Genomic DNA, 15,794 nt, shown 5'->3' with positions numbered 1-15,794 from the left:
GCCGTTCGTACGCGCTTTTGATCTGGGTCGTCCGTGCACGCGGGAACGGATCTCAGCCGTTCGATCGCGCGCATGCAGATCGCCTACGTGGCTCCCTTCTACGTGGCCTCCCGCGTCACCGTCTCTGCCACGCGGCGTGTCCTGGTTTGCCGGAGCTGCTGACGTGGCACAATTTTTTTAAATTATGTTTTGATCCCCGATTTTCAATTTTCTTTTCAAAAACATCCCTATAACCCAAATTTTCATCTATTTTTTTCAAAATTATTTTCAATTAAATCTCAAAAATAATTTTACCCATTATTATTATTATTATTATTATTTCTATTTAATTAAATTAAATTAAATTAAAACTATATATTATTACATAATAAATTATTATATTTATGTAAAAATTACAAAAAAATTAAAATAAAATAATACTAATAATAATAATAAGAATTGGGGTGTTACACTTATAATTTTAGACAATTCCTTTTCGGGTTGTAAAACCCATGAATATATATATATATATATTGCCTAATAAGTTATTTCTTATTTTAGAATCAAATTGGTTATTTAATAGTTAAAATTGTAACATGTGTAATAGAAGCTATTTTTGTAATAGGATTGCCCTCAGTAAAGTTATTATTATTATGCATAAGTGCTAATGTGAGACAATTTATTTTGACATGTTTTTATAATTTACATATTTTTATATTATCTTTTTTTATTGTCATATTTATGTTTATACATTTTTTTAATAACATGTAAATAACATATTTCTTATCTTTTATAAAAAATAGAAAATATAGATGGAAAAATATATATTATAAGTACTTATAAACTACAATTTATAGTATTTTAACTCTAATTATTAAATTTTGATGTGTAATGATACGGAATATGTAAATCACTTACATTGATACTGACGAAAGGATATATGGGTTAGAATTCTTTTTTTTTTTTTAAATATTAGGTAGTTATTGTTAAATGAAATAAAATATTTTATGAAATGAGTGAAATAGCAGAAATTATAGCCAAAACAACTATTTTAATCGTAACGTCCAAAATGTCTATAAAAATTCAATTCATTATTTCATAATAGAAATATAAAATTACAAAAGAAATAACTTTTAAAGATAACAATCAATATATATTTTTTTTACTTACTTTCATCACATTTAAAGAAAATATTTAAAAAAAATAACATGATTCAGCATCAGACTCATTTTAATGTAGCAAACAACAGTTAAATCTAAGATTAATATGTATTCGAAACATAGGAATTAGTAATCATTGAAGGCTCACATCGGTGACATTATTGTTGCTCTGATTAAAGTAATACCAAATGTATCTCCGGAGAGATCCAAAATAATTAGAAGTCTAATCGTACGTACTTGTAAAAAACTCAAATGTAAAAATTTGATTGTAATACGTTATGACAACAATGTCGTAGTTGTCGTTGATCAAGAAGAAAATTAAAAAATAACTTAAATTTTTGGCATGATTCATATAGAATTGAAACAGTTAAATTTTACTAAAAAAATAAATATACGAGTCAAAAAAGTTCACACCCTTTCTTTATTTGTAATGATATGGTGTCTTCCTTACTGCCTTGGCTCCTAGGACTTCTTTATCTTACAAAAAAATGGGAAGATAGAGAGAGAGAGAGATAGAGATATGACTAAGAATATATATAGGTGGACTATCCTTCTTGAAAGCAGAAAGCAGAAAGCAGATAAGAGAAAACACTGACTAGCATGGAGGACTCTGACTCTTATGAAGTATAGAGACAGTTGTGTGTATGTGGGTGTGTACAAATATGTGCGGGTACTAAGTTTGAATATTGGCTCAATTAGAGATTGACGAACTCATTGCATGACACTAACAAAATCCAATGCATCGATTGGTTTTGATCTGATCATAATAGGCGGATCATCCAATTAATCACTTTTCATTCTATAAATTTGATCGTATAAAAAATATCGAAATTCAAATGAATAAAAATTCTGAAAATTTGCAGGTGATTCAACAATTGAGAGGAGGAAGATCTGAGGGTTGCAGCTCATAATACATTCTCATGGCTGGCTTCCTGAAAGCTTGACTACCAAAAATAAAAAACCCAACACCATAACCAGAAACAGCAGCCAAGAAAACACCAACATCAAATGACATAACAGCAAGCATCACAAGCATAGCCAAACAAACCCTAATCCCATACATTAATGTCTGCAGAACTCCTGCAATAACATGGTTTGTATAACCCTTTATGATCCATCTTGTGTGTGAAAGCCACTCTACTGTCACTGAAACTATAAAGACAGATACGAAGGCCACCATGTATGAGTACAAGCTATCTCCTGGCCATCCGGGGAAGATGATCTCCACTTCCTTTATCACCCATGGAAATTTCATATGACCCATATGTAATCTTCTAATATATATATATATATATGTATGTATGTATGTATGTACGTATGTATTCCTGAGCTGCCCAGTATTTAAGTTTCATGCATAGGAAAATGCATTTCCTTGTACTATATATAAATATATATACATAATGAGCTTTAGAATGTACTTCACCAATGTCTAAATATGGTGGTACTACCAAATTCCTAGAGAGATGAAAAGCATGCACTAATTGATCGTAAGTGACGAGCATTGTTGTTTGTGGAGTTTTGGCTGTAAAAGATATATGAGGAATTGATATGTATATATATATATATATATAAATCTATAATTGTGCTTTCAGAAACTCCAATCAGGTATGTCCACTGCGTGAAACAATATCTAAAACCAGATCAGTATTTTTAATTTAATGCTATTATATAATTCAATTCATTTTATGTTAGTGCGGCTAGCAATTTCTTCAGCAGCCATCATCAGTACTAAATTGTACTACACAAAACTGTTTATGGGGAATTTGTAGTACAAAAACAAGGCAGGCACTTCCATATAATTCCGGCCTCATAATGTGGGAGATTCAATCTTGTTCATACCAATTAAGTGAAGATTTTTATGACCCACAAAGGAAAGTTTCTTTTTTTTTCCCCTAAAAATTTCTATCTTTTTAGTGTTTAATTTTTGCTAATTTTGCTCCCAGTTCTTTTATGAATATAGTAATATGCCTTTTCTTAAAAAAGTATATTTATATAATATGTATAGCCGGTCCAATTCAATCATTTAATGGACTCAGAAAAAAAAAGTTTCAAAATTTATTGGGAATTGAATAGGCCCAAGAAAATTGGACTGATCTGTTCATCCGATTTTGAATTAAATGGGTTTTCTTTCAAGCCAATTTTTGGTAAAAGGGTATTCAAGCCCAGCACATATAGCACAAAAAGGTAGAGAATTGTCAAGAAAAGTAGAGAATATTTATCATAGTTATATCTCTCTAACCAAAAAATGGAACAAGCTTCTTCTTGAAAATACTGGATTTATCTTCTGCATTGTATGAAAAGGAAGAAAAGAAAAGTCGAGATTCTTCCAGAGGAGCTCACAAAGTTCATCTCAGAGAGTTCCCGATTTATCCTCTCATTCTCATAAATACCCAATGTATTCCCTCGCCCTCCAATCCCATTAGACACGAGACTAGACAGGAAAGACTTCTAGTTACTTTCTCGGCAACCATACACTTTACCTTTTGCAGATATAAGTGTTTTACCGATTATCCAGCAGATCTACCAGAATGTCGCTAATTCCAACCTTCTTTGGCAACCGGCGGACCGGCATTTTCGATCCCTTCTCGCTTGACGTCTGGGATCCATTCAAGGACATCCCATTTCCTTCCCCGTCACTTTCTCGGGAAAATTCGGTACTCCTCAACACCCGCGTGGACTGGAAGGAGACTCCGGAAGCGCACGTGTTCAAAGCTGATCTTCCTGGAATGAAGAAAGAGGAAGTAAAAGTGGAAATCGAGGACAATAACGTGCTGCAAATCAGCGGTGAGAGACGCGTGGAGAAGGAAGACAAGAGCGATACTTGGCACCGGGTGGAGCGCAGCAGCGGCAAGTTCTCACGGCAATTTAGGCTGCCGGAAAATGTGAAGATGGATAAGATTAAGGCGTCAATGGAGAATGGAGTGCTTACTGTTACGGTGCCTAAAATGGAGATGAAGAAACCAGATGTTAAAGCCATTGATGTCTCTGGTTGATCTACCAACTTTCCTTCACATCTGTTAAAGCTGTGTTAATTTGTTGTATTTCTGTGTCACCAAATTATTATTATTTTTTTATTTTTATGTTATTTTATTTTATTTCTATATAAAATTAAATATGTGTTAATTGAATTGAATTTATTTTAATTTGATTAAATAAAAATAATAATAATAATAATAATAATAAAGAGTAAAAAATAATTGAGGATTTAATTGAAAATAATTTTAGGGAAAAAAGTTGAAAATTTAGATTTTTGAAGTATTTTTGAAAAAAAAAATAAAAAAAACGGTGGTTAAAATGTAATTTAGAAAAGTTATGTTATGTCAGCTGTCCAGTTAGCAGCCCCAACCAATCAGGACGCGCCAGGTGGCAGAGACGCTGACACAATAGGCCACGCGGAAGGAGCCACGTGGGCGATTCGCGTACGCGCGATCGAACGGTTGAGATCAGTTCTCGACCTAGATCAAAATGTGCACGGACGACCCATATTGAATCGCGCATGGACAGTCTAGATTGAATCGCGATGAACGGTCCAAATTCACTCTCTATTTAATCGTGATCAGACAGTTCAGATTAAAAACGATGGACGATTCTTCCTCTATAGGTTGACCGGAGCAAAACACCCAACCGCAACGTGAGTCGGAGGAGCTGTCGCACTGGAGAGCCCTACCGCCTGTGAGTTTTGGTTTTTTACGTTTTTTCGGCCCATTGAGGGCCCTAAGTGTGTTTTCTCATAAGAACTTATCCAAGTTTGGCTAAATTCGGCTGAAAACGGCCGAAAATAGCCAACTCGAGGTGGATCGCCGTCGCCGGAGCACGGCGGAGCCGCCGTACTGGAATTCTAAAATTGGCCAAGTAGGACCTGAATTTGATTTTTGGGTTATTTAGGACATGTGTAGGTACCTAAGCGTGTTTCAATTTCCGATGAAAAATTCAGGGAACCCAAGGACCGCCCATAGGCGCAATAACAATCTAGTTTTCGGCGTCGAATCAAGTAAGGACCCCTCACCCTATTTCCTATCATGGAATTGAAGTTGAAATAAATTATAATACTGTATTTTGTACAAATTAAATATATATGCATAATTAATTAAGGTTGCTAATAGAGTCCGAACCAGACATTATTATCTATCGATTCCTGCTTGATTTATTTTACAGTTTAAATGCATTATGGTATCTGGTCTATCTATTTTATGATTTTAAATGCATGTATTGCTGTCTTACTTGACCACTGTGTGATTTTAAAATTTAAGATATGATTATATTATCGGATGCATGTTTATTGTTTATGTGATTATGTTCAACCTGGTAATGGAGACTAAGGGAAAACAGATAAGGTGACAGCCTCACTAGATATTCTAGGAGATGGTGGACGGATCGGGTTCGTAAGGAACCCTACCGTGAACGTTGTCTCATACCGGACAGAGTATGAAAACTTGGTCATTTGGTGTTCATACCGGACGGGGTATGGGGACGACCCGCTTCACCCTCATACCAGACGGGGTATTGAGGTATAATGTCTTGGCACTCATACTAGACGGGGTATGGGGACGGTCCTGGAATTAATATTGTTAAGAAGAATGGTTCACGTGTGGCAGAGACACCCATATAGATCCCTATGGATATTAGTAGGCTGGTGAAAACGAGAAATTGTGATAATTAATTATTGTTAATGAATACGAATTCATGATATGTTTTATGTTATTGATTATGCATGAAATTGTGATCTGTATGATATTATTGTCTTTATAAGTTATTTTTACATATTCTCCAAGGGTAAGAAAAAGAGTAAATGATTTTATTCTAAATAAATGTATTGGTTTAAATCTCCTGCTCTATTAGTTGTTTTGATTTTTTCCTAACCTTTACTTCTGCGACGGTGATATAGTGTGATGTCCTTACTGGTTTAGTGTACCTCATTCCTTATTTAACCATTTTAGATTAACAGGATCTGGTTTCTGAGTCCGATCCACAAGAAAACTGCGAGTAGATGCTAGATGCTTTATAGTTTCTTTTATTTTTCTCATTTCTCGTATTTTTTTCAGAGAACTTATTCCGTGATGTTATTTAGTACTTTTAAATTATTGTGTAAATGATTTTAATCTTAATATTTTATTTTACTTCTGCACTTAAATTATTATATGTATTTCTTTTTGAATTTTCGGGGCCGTTACAATTTCTCTGGTGTGATTTTGTCTGCGAAATTACAATTTTCTTGGTTTGGAACGAGAACGGGTTCCTGCAATTGAAGCTTGAAGTAAATAAAACAGTTTAATCTAATATGAATTGTTATAGTTCGGTGGATTAATTATTTTGTAATTTGTTGTAAGTAGAAGGGTTTTTGTATATTTTTGTAAAAGTTGCTGGTTTGTTTTATAATTACTCATTCTTTTCCTGTATAAATTCCTTTATTTAATGAACGGAGTTTCCCCATAAGTCGACTTATTTTCTCTCTTCTCTCTGTCTCTCTGTTTCCCGAACGTTCACTACTTTATTTCCTTGATTCTCTTCAAATCTTCGTCATTTTTCCTCAGTTTTGCATCATATATGTTTGCAAATGCATGCTCTATTCTGTCAAGTATCATAGCTTTAGAAATTTTTCTGATTGAGCTTCCAGTTGGTTCGAATCAGAACCCTAGGTTCGTCATATTTTGCTTCCTTCAGCTCAGCTTCGAGGTTTCGTACCGTAAGTCATGGACATTGCTTCTGCTAGCTCAGATTTGTCAAAGCTCGAGGAAGTTCTGGCGAATCTGTTTTATACACATCCGAAGGAGAGTCCTTCACTCCAGCTTACTTCAACCGTACTTACAGGTAAAAGTTTTCATTCCTGGTCAAGGTCAATGGCATGACCTTAATCTCAAAGAAGAAGTTGAAATTTGCGGACGGTTCTGTACCGGTTCCAAATGATCAAGGTCCATTGCTCATAGTGTAGCCTGGATAGATTAGGCGAGAGACTTATGGAAACACCCTTCTACTTACAAAAAATTACAAATAATAATTCCAACGTACCCACCCTAGCACGACTATTCCCGGAAAAAACTTCTTGAATTTGAAGTTCTTGAGCAAGAAAATAAGCTGATTGAAACGGACCTTTGCGTAATTGTCTTAATTATAAAAAGTTATATACATTGTATATTTTTATTAAGAATTTATTAAAAAAATAAATTAGTTTAATATAATTTATATATTAGGATTTTTATCACATTATTACTAAAATTGTAATAGATATGTTAACAAAATATATTTAATGCAAAATAAACTGATACTAAACTGGGAGAGATTTAATGCTAATAAATGGATATATTAACAAAAAAAGTTTGGTCCATATGAATTTGAAGTTCTGAATTGGTATTTGCTAGAACAAGGAAACTTTAATTTTCTAGGAAATGCCATCTTTGAAATTCAAAGGCATTTAAGATATATTTAAGAACATACCTTTATTTTGTTTATTATATACCACAGAGAATCTTCATTCTATACCTTAGTTTCTTATTAAGCGTGATTATCTTCATTGTAAGCAACTTTAATTGTTTATATATTTATTGGTTGGATGATTGGTCTGTATATCTCCATTACTCTCCTTTAAGGTTTTGTTTTATACAATCCCAGACAAATTTGCAGAGCAAGAGAGATGGGAACCCAATTTCTACATGTAGTGCTAGTTCCAATACCATCTCAAGGCCATATCAGTCCCATCTTACAACTAGGCACCATCCTTCATACACGAGGGTTTTCAATCACAGTATGTCATCATGAATTTTATCCTGTCGATCCATCATGTTTCCCTCATCTCAATTTTCAACCCCTCAAAGATGGATCTTCTAACAACAACGGATCTTGCAACGATGACAGTAGCAGCTCTTTCAATTGGGTGGATAGTATAATATCTTTGAACGACAAGTATAAAGTTTCACTTGAGGATTCCCTGACTCAAATTGTAAGAGCAAGTATACAGCAAATAAATAATTCACTCCCCTGTGTCATTTATGATGGCTGGATGTATGTTGCAGCGCAAGTGGCCAATGATCTAAATCTACCAAGTGTAGCGTTTCACACTTCTAATGCTGGGAATTTTATGAACTACCTTATAGCTCCTCGTCTTTTTGAAGAAGGCCATATTCCCATCCAAGGTACGAATGTATATTTAAGTAATAAGTTAAATTTCTCTAAAATAATATGAATAATATGATTTTATTTGAATAAAAGAAGGTGGATTAATTGAGATATGCCTAAATACTAATGCAAATTGAATAAAAGAAAATGATATTCTAGTTGAAGTTGTATTCAACAACTGTCATATATTCATGTTATATATGTAGTTATTATAGTAGATTATACTATCCTGTCTATCTGTTCAGATGATAGACTATTAAGATAAAATGTATTGACTTTAGTTTGTCTAACACTTTTCATTTCTAGCTAGCATGTGAATGTTTGATCATTGTTTGTTACATTATCTATTCATGTTTTCGAATAAAGTTGGTGCATTAGTTGGGCGAAAATAGAGAGAAATGGAGTAGAGTGAAACAAAGAGTTATGATGTTTTCTCATGTTTGAGAGTGATTAATATTTGGGGAGAATGAGAGATAAAAGTTGAAATTTAGCTCTCTATTTTGCCTCGCTCTAATTTTATAATTTTTTTTTGAATTTGAATTAAATGAAAGAAAATAAGATTAACTTAGTTAAAATACTAAAATACCTCCCCTAAATAGGTGAGATTAGAAATAGTTTTTCTCTCCCAATAACCAAACAACTATTATTTATTGTATCTACATTTATATTCTCTTGCATTTTTAGCATCTAAACAAAAGAAAAGATAATATTTTTTTCTTGCTTTTAACTCTAAAACATATTTTGATATTAGCATTTTATGAATGCAGATTCAAAATTACTCCAACAAGTTCCTGGTTTCTCGCCTTTCAGATTCAAAGACTTGTCCCTTCCAAGCATGGAAAATTTAGATGCTATGTTGAAGCTGTCAACTTTTTTCTGTGATACAAGAACAACTTCAGCCATGATTATTAATACTATAGAATTCCTTGAACAATCATTGTTGGAAATGCTTAAAAAACATTTCCAGATTCCAATCTTTTCAATTGGTCCAACACACAAAGTTAGTCCAACAATTTGTAGTAGCTTGTTAGAAGAAGACACAAGTTGCATTTCTTGGCTTGACAAGCAAGCTCCAAACTCTGTTTTATATGTAAGCTTTGGAAGTATAATCTTTCTCAATAAGGAGGAGTTAACAGAGCTGGCATGGGGTTTAGTCAATAGTAAACAACCTTTTCTATGGGTGATTCCACCAAGTTCATTGGGTGGTTTGCGATCTTTAGAATCATTGCCGGATGGATTTGAAGATGCAATTAAAGAAAGAGGTTATGTCGTAAAGTGGGCACCACAAAAAGAAGTCCTTGCACATGATGCAGTAGGAGGATTTTTCAGTCATTGTGGGTGGAATTCAACCGTTGAAAGCATTTCTACAGGGATTCCAATGATATGTAGTCCGAATTTCGGAGACCAACTACTGAATGCTAGGTACTTAAGCCATGTATGGAGCATAGGCATAGAATTAGAAAAGGGTTTTTGCAGAGAGGAAATAGAGAATGCTATAAGGAGGTTAATGTCGGATGTGGAAGGGAAAGAGATGAGAAAAAGGGCTATGGATCTCATGAAGATGGTTGAAGCTAGTGTTCGCAGGGGTGGATCTTCTTCTAACAACTTGAATGAGCTAGTAGATTTTATCTCGTCATTTTAAGTCACCACTATATTGTTGGTGAAACTTATCAGTCTATCAATATCTTTCAAACATTTGTTTCATACAAAAGGAGTATGAAGAGCATTGATTGAGTAGAAATTATTTCTCATCTTCTGTATATGTCAATTGATCATATAATTTGACAGTATCACTTTATTATGCATTCTATTCTAACTCAATAATTGGGAAAACTGTAGCAAAACTTGATTTGTTATCGTCCTTAAATTGTTTGTATAGATTTAGAGTTAATATTAGCAGAATACTTGGAACATCATATAATTATTTAAGAATTTACATGCGAGTACATAGAAATAAAGAACTGAAATAACCAAGTAGATTGTGGAAGCTACTGGCAGAATCAGAAAACAAAATAAATATGTAGGTCAAATCAAAAGTCCTCATTTTCTATTTAGCCACAAAGTTTTTTGAAATTATTTACGGCCCCAATATCTGGAAAAAGCTTGCAGAAAAGTTCATCTTCTTCCAAAGGTCGCGCTTGAACAGCTTTCTGCAAAACACAAAAAAAAAAAAAAAAAAAAAAAGCTTTTCCTTATCAGATCTAACCTAAAACCTACCATATATTAACCTCAAATCAAATATATTTTAATTAATTATTTGACGTTAAAATTTTGGCTTCCTTTAGAAGAAAAAAAAAAAAAAAAAGAAAAAACCTGCAACAAACATAAATAAAAAATTCTTTATGCTTCGATGATTATTTTATTCATGATCAGAATATCAACTTTACAACAACATTACAAAATGCGAACACCCACATTTCATCAAACACTTGGCATGCACAATCATATCTTGTACCCACTTATTGATTCATAAACTATACGCTAAGAAACATGAACGAAACACCTGTCAACCATGAATTCCAGATTCTCAACCAGAGATCTCAATGGCCTTAACGTCGGGCTTCTTCACCTCTGCTTTGGGCACCGTAACAGTAAGTACCCCGTTCTCCATTGAAGCCTTCACCTGGTCCATCTTCACGTTCTCTGGCAATCTGAACCTCCTCGAGAACTTCCCGCTGCTGCGCTCCACGCGGTGCCATGTGTCGTTCTTGTCCTCCTTCTCCACGTGTCTCTCCCCGCTTATCTGCAGCACCCTGTCATCCTCTACCTCCACTTTCACCTCCTCCTTTTTCAGACCGGGAAGATCCGCCTTGAAGACGTGCGCCTCCGGTGTCTCCTTCCAGTCCACACGCGTGTTAACAAGGGCGGAATTTTCCCGAGAAATTGACGAGGAAGGGAAAGGAAAATCCTTGAATGGGTCCCAAACGTCGAGCGAGAAGGGATCGAATACACTGCTTCCTCGGTTTCCAAAGAAGCTCGGAATCAGAGACATGTTGAACTGGATTTTTTTTTGCTTTACAGAAACTTGATAGAAGAAGAAGATTTGATTTTGAGATTGCCCTGATATGCTGCTTATAACGCTGAAAGGATGTGCTTCGATGGGGAAGAGGCGTGCGTATTGGTACATTTATAGGAGGAAGAGGAGAGTTCTAGCAAAGGAGAAGATCCCAGTTCGTTCCAGACACTTCCACCCCCATTATCAGCTTCAACTGTAATTTTGGCGCCTGAAGTGGGAGAACCGCGAAAGTTCCAGGTCTTCTTTTTATGGGCTTCAAGGCCCATTGATATAAATGGGTTGTTAAAAGGGCCTTTAAAATAACCCATTCACTTAGTAGCACACGTAATCATAATTTTCTTTTTTGGGCAAAACCATATAATAACTTTTTTTTTTTTTCAGTTTTTATAAATATATTTATATTTATTTCTATATTTTTTTTATTATAACATTAATTCGTATGATTTTAAAAATTAAATATATTTACTCTCATCAATTTTTATATAAATTCACTTATTTATCTTATACTTAATAAAATTAAGAAATGTTATTAGTTCATCAAACTTAAAATACCAGTTGTAACACGTTTAGTTTAAACTATAAATGAATTTCTTTAATTTATAAATTAATTATTTCTTATCATTTGCTTAAAATTCTTCTAATTGAAGTTCATGCCTTACTTTTAGTGAAATTTCTTATCATTTGCTTTTAACCACTCATTTACAACCGATTACTTTTAAACTAATGGACAATGTAACAAATTCTTATACTTTATTTTGTGCTATAAACTAGTATTTTACGTTTTATTACATGAATTTACATTTCATGTTGAGAACAAGTAATAACATTTTGATAAATTAAAAAATCGTGTACATGACCAATGTCATTATCACTCTCTCTAAGATAAACTATATATGTAATCACTTGATGCGATATATCTCATTAATATCGTAAATCTTCTTACAAATATTTCAATAAAAAAATTTATATAACAAATTAGTTTTAAAATTGATATTCAACCACCGGTGCAAAATTAGAAAAATTACAATCACTAAAAAAATCAATGTAAGGCAAATGAATTGGAAAGACTAACAACTTAAAGAATAAACATCATTCCTTCGAGTGATGGTATTTTACTAGCACTTAAAAACTCTCTCAAAGTAATTTACATATGGGATAGAATCAATACTTACAATATTCACCTATAACAATTTAACTGTCACGAAGTTCCATAATATTAATGTTGTATGTAACACCAAACTGATGAAGTAGTGACGGGTGCTTCAAAGGTTAAAGATTATGCTTAATTATTTTATAACCACTATTAAGATTAATTAGAAGATATTAAGATTAGTTTGTGTTAAGGTGAAATTAGTTTGTTGTTTGTAATGTAACCGTTTTTGTTTTCTTATGTCATTTGTTGTACAATGGCAGTATATATTCCATTAGGCTGTAAAAGTGAACTCAGAGAGTATTTTCTCTTCATCTTATGCTCTCTCTTTTGCCCTCTCTTCTCTTTTCCTAACATGGTATAAGAGCGGATTAATTAATCAAACATCCTTAGCTCAGTGATTGAACTTCAAACATTTGAGCAGTCATAATAGCACTGAACCCCAAAAATAAATTGGATTTCATAGACAGAACCTACGATCAACCGAGCAACACCGACTCCACTGCCGCAGCTTGGTCACGTTGTAATAGCATGGTAACTTCTTGGTTGCTGAATGCTGTAACAAAGGAGATAGCCAATAGCTTGTTATACCATGAAAGTGCAAGATCTATGTGGACCGATTTGCTGGACCGATTTGCGGCTTTGTTATTAGCAGAGCAATGCGCCGCGTATCTACCAACTGAAACAGAGCATGAACAACCTTGCTCAAGGGTCACTCAGCATCAACACATATTACACGCGGATGAAAACAATCTGGGACGAACTCAAAACTTATCAACCAGCTCCAACCTGTCATTGTGGAAACATGAAGGCGTGGAATTATTATCAGGAGCAAGAGTTTGTCATGACCTTTTTAATGGGATTAAATCATTCCTATGTTGCTATTAGAGCCCAAATTCTGATGATGGAATGTTCTCCATCCATTTTGAAGGCCTTCTCGCTGGTGGTGCAAGAAGAGCGGCACCGTGCAATCGGCTTCGACGCATACACAGAAACGGCTCAAGGGTCTGGTTCGTCCGTTGCCCTAACTCAAGGTAGGAGACGACCCACCTGTTCACACTGTGGACTTGTGGACCACACTGTGGACAGGCGTTACTGTCTGCATGGCTACCCACCGGGCCTCAAGCCCAAGCCCAAAATGCACTCACCTGTTTTTAATGATGGACATGTCCAAGTCGAAGCCCAGGCCAGCAATGCTTCAGCTATTTTTAATGATGGACATGTCCAAACACAAGCCCAAGCCTGCAACGCCTCAGCATAGTCTCGGCGCACTCCTGGAACCAGATCATTTAATTCAACTGGCCCTTAATCCAGGCCCGTTTTTTCTTCTGCGCACCAAGCCTTGGCCCACGAAGAGTTTTTTCCAGAACACAGGTCTTTTTCCCCCTCGGGCACACACCCGATTGTGCGACCAGCGCAGAATTTCATTGCCTCCGTTGATGCTTTCTTACTGTCTCTTAATTCTGTTGCTCCTATCGATGATTTAAGCACATCGCAAATTCAGAACATTATTGCCCAGCTAAGTGCACGTCTCCACCACCCGAGCTCCACCATCTCACCGGATAGCCTCTCTCACCCCACCAATCACGCCACTTTTGATCTTCACGCGGCAGGTATATCTTCCACACCCTTCTGCCTTTCTAATTTCACACACACACTTACCTCTAAATGCTGGATTATTGACTCTGGAGCCACACATCACATATGTTGCACACCCACCCTTTTCACAAATCTTAAACATGTTGCACCCATCCCAGTCACTTTACCAAATGGTAGTTCAGTGCTAGTCAATCAACTTGAAAATGTACTCCTCATTGACACCCTAACTCTACATGATGTTCTATTTGTTCCTCATTTTTCCTTTAACCTTGTCAGTGTCAGCATGTTGACCACCACCCACAACTGTACGGTTAATTTTTCTCTTCATTCTTGTGTCATCCAGGACCGCACTCGGGACTTGTTGATTGGCAATGGTAGACGCACTGACAACCTCTACTACTTAATTACTACAGATTTTCCTTTTTCCGCTGTTAGTTATGTTTCCACTAACTCTAAAAGTAGCGTATGCCACTTTAGAATGGGTCATCCTTCCTATGGAAAACTTCAATATATTAATAAAGATTTACAGATTGAATATTTCTCATTGCAAAATTTGTCATTTGGCTAAACAACGTAATTTATCTTTTGTTTCGAAAACTAAATTATCTGACCATCCATTTGATTTAATCCACATCGACATTTGGGGTCCCTTTTCTACATCCACTATCGAGGGATACAAATATTTTCTTACAATTCTTGATAATTGCACTCGAACTACTTGGGTGTATCTCCTTCGTCAGAAGTCTGAAGTTCTTACTATTTTTCCTGACTTTTATACTCTCATCCTTACACAATATAAAACTTTCATTAAATCTGTGAGATTTGACAATGCGCATGAGTTGAATTTTCATTTATTTTTTCATGTCAAAAGACATTTTTCTTATCATTCCTGTGTTGAGACTCTCCAATAAAACTCTGTTGTCTAACGCAAACATCAACACATTTTAAATGTGACACGTGCCTTACTGTTTCAATCCCATGTTCCCATTGTCTATTGGGGTGATTGCATCTTGACTGCTGTTTACCTAATCAACCGTACACCTTCCCCCTTGTTGTCTAATAAAACTCCATTTGAACTATTAACTCACAAAAAACCATCCTATGATCATTTGCATACCTTTTGTTCTCTATGCTACTGTTCCACTCTCGACAGTCATCGCCATAAATTTTCACTTCGTTCTAGGGTTTGTGTCTTCCTCGGTTACCCTTCGGGTTACAAAGGATACAAATTTCTCGACATCGAGAGCAATGAAATCATCATCTCTCGTAACATCATTTTTCATAAACATATCTTTCTGTTTCTTTCATCCCATTCACCTAGTGCTACTCACAGTGACCTTTTTCATGATCGTGTTTTACCTCTTCCTCTCCATACACCTACACAATCATCAGTTTCTCTTGATACACCGCATGAGTCTTCCTAAACACTATCATCTTGCCCTCTGCGTGTAACACGACCACCTTCTTATTTGTCTAATTATCATTGCTACCATACAGATACACATGCACTTTATCCCATTTCCTCTTTCCTTACTTATACAAAACTTACAGCTCAATATCAAAACTTTATTTGTACCATTTCCTCCCACACTGAGCCCACCAACTTTTCTGAGTCTATCCAGTCCGATGTTTGGATGAACGCTATGAATGTGGAGCTACGTGCCTTAAAGAACAATAACACTTTGTATATTGTTTCCCTCCCACCTGGAAAGAAAACTGTTGATTGTAAGTGGGTTTATAAAGTTAAATATCAAGCCGATGGGACCGTAGAAAGAAACAA

The 15,794-nt window shown here is 35.0% G+C and overlaps 3 protein-coding genes and 1 pseudogene across 4 annotated transcripts; 2 read left to right on the top strand and 2 right to left on the bottom strand.

Annotated features, from left to right (window-relative positions):
* Nucleotides 1–2,007: 2,007 nt before the first annotated feature.
* On the bottom strand, nt 2,008–2,403 carry LOC148268993 (copper transporter 2 pseudogene; annotated as a pseudogene).
* Nucleotides 2,404–3,353: 950 nt separating this feature from the next.
* Nucleotides 3,354–4,272, top strand: LOC110812142 (17.3 kDa class I heat shock protein-like). The gene has a single exon (XM_022038829.2). The coding sequence runs from the start codon at nt 3,668–3,670 to the stop codon at nt 4,130–4,132; it is 465 nt and encodes a 154-aa protein (XP_021894521.1). The 5' UTR covers nt 3,354–3,667; the 3' UTR covers nt 4,133–4,272.
* Nucleotides 4,273–6,564: 2,292 nt separating this feature from the next.
* On the top strand, nt 6,565–10,009 carry LOC110812212 (UDP-glucose iridoid glucosyltransferase-like). Of its 2 annotated transcripts, none has more exons than XM_022038926.2 (3): nt 6,565–6,947; nt 7,758–8,266; nt 9,017–10,009. In XM_022038926.2, the coding sequence occupies exons 2-3, from the start codon at nt 7,768–7,770 to the stop codon at nt 9,889–9,891; spliced, it is 1,374 nt and encodes a 457-aa protein (XP_021894618.2). In that variant the 5' UTR covers nt 6,565–6,947; nt 7,758–7,767; the 3' UTR covers nt 9,892–10,009. The 2 variants fall into 2 exon arrangements, with proteins under 2 accessions (XP_021894618.2, XP_021894616.2); XM_022038924.2 differs by having other exon boundaries at nt 7,746–8,266.
* A 565-nt stretch (nt 10,010–10,574) lies between these two features.
* On the bottom strand, nt 10,575–11,453 carry LOC110812188 (17.3 kDa class I heat shock protein). Its single transcript, XM_022038890.2, has one exon. The coding sequence runs from the start codon at nt 11,374–11,376 to the stop codon at nt 10,777–10,779; it is 600 nt and encodes a 199-aa protein (XP_021894582.2). The 5' UTR covers nt 11,377–11,453; the 3' UTR covers nt 10,575–10,776.
* Nucleotides 11,454–15,794: the final 4,341 nt, after the last annotated feature.

This window comes from Carica papaya, chromosome 2, assembly GCF_054855325.1.
Source record: "Carica papaya isolate Zhongbai chromosome 2, ASM5485532v1, whole genome shotgun sequence".
In the NCBI taxonomy this organism is placed as follows: domain Eukaryota; kingdom Viridiplantae; phylum Streptophyta; class Magnoliopsida; order Brassicales; family Caricaceae; genus Carica; species Carica papaya.
Note: the sequence above shows the minus strand (reverse complement) of the source record. Positions and strands in the feature narration are given on the sequence as shown.

Coding starts and splice junctions, on each gene's coding strand:
- LOC110812188 (XM_022038890.2), bottom strand. CDS start 11,376: ATGTACCAATACGCACGCCTCTTCCCCATCGAAGCACATCCTTTCAGC.
- LOC110812212 (XM_022038926.2), top strand. CDS start 7,768: ATGGGAACCCAATTTCTACATGTAGTGCTAGTTCCAATACCATCTCAA. Junction 8,267..9,016: donor AGGCCATATTCCCATCCAAG/GTACGAATGTAT, acceptor TTATGAATGCAG/ATTCAAAATTACTCCAACAA.
- LOC110812142 (XM_022038829.2), top strand. CDS start 3,668: ATGTCGCTAATTCCAACCTTCTTTGGCAACCGGCGGACCGGCATTTTC.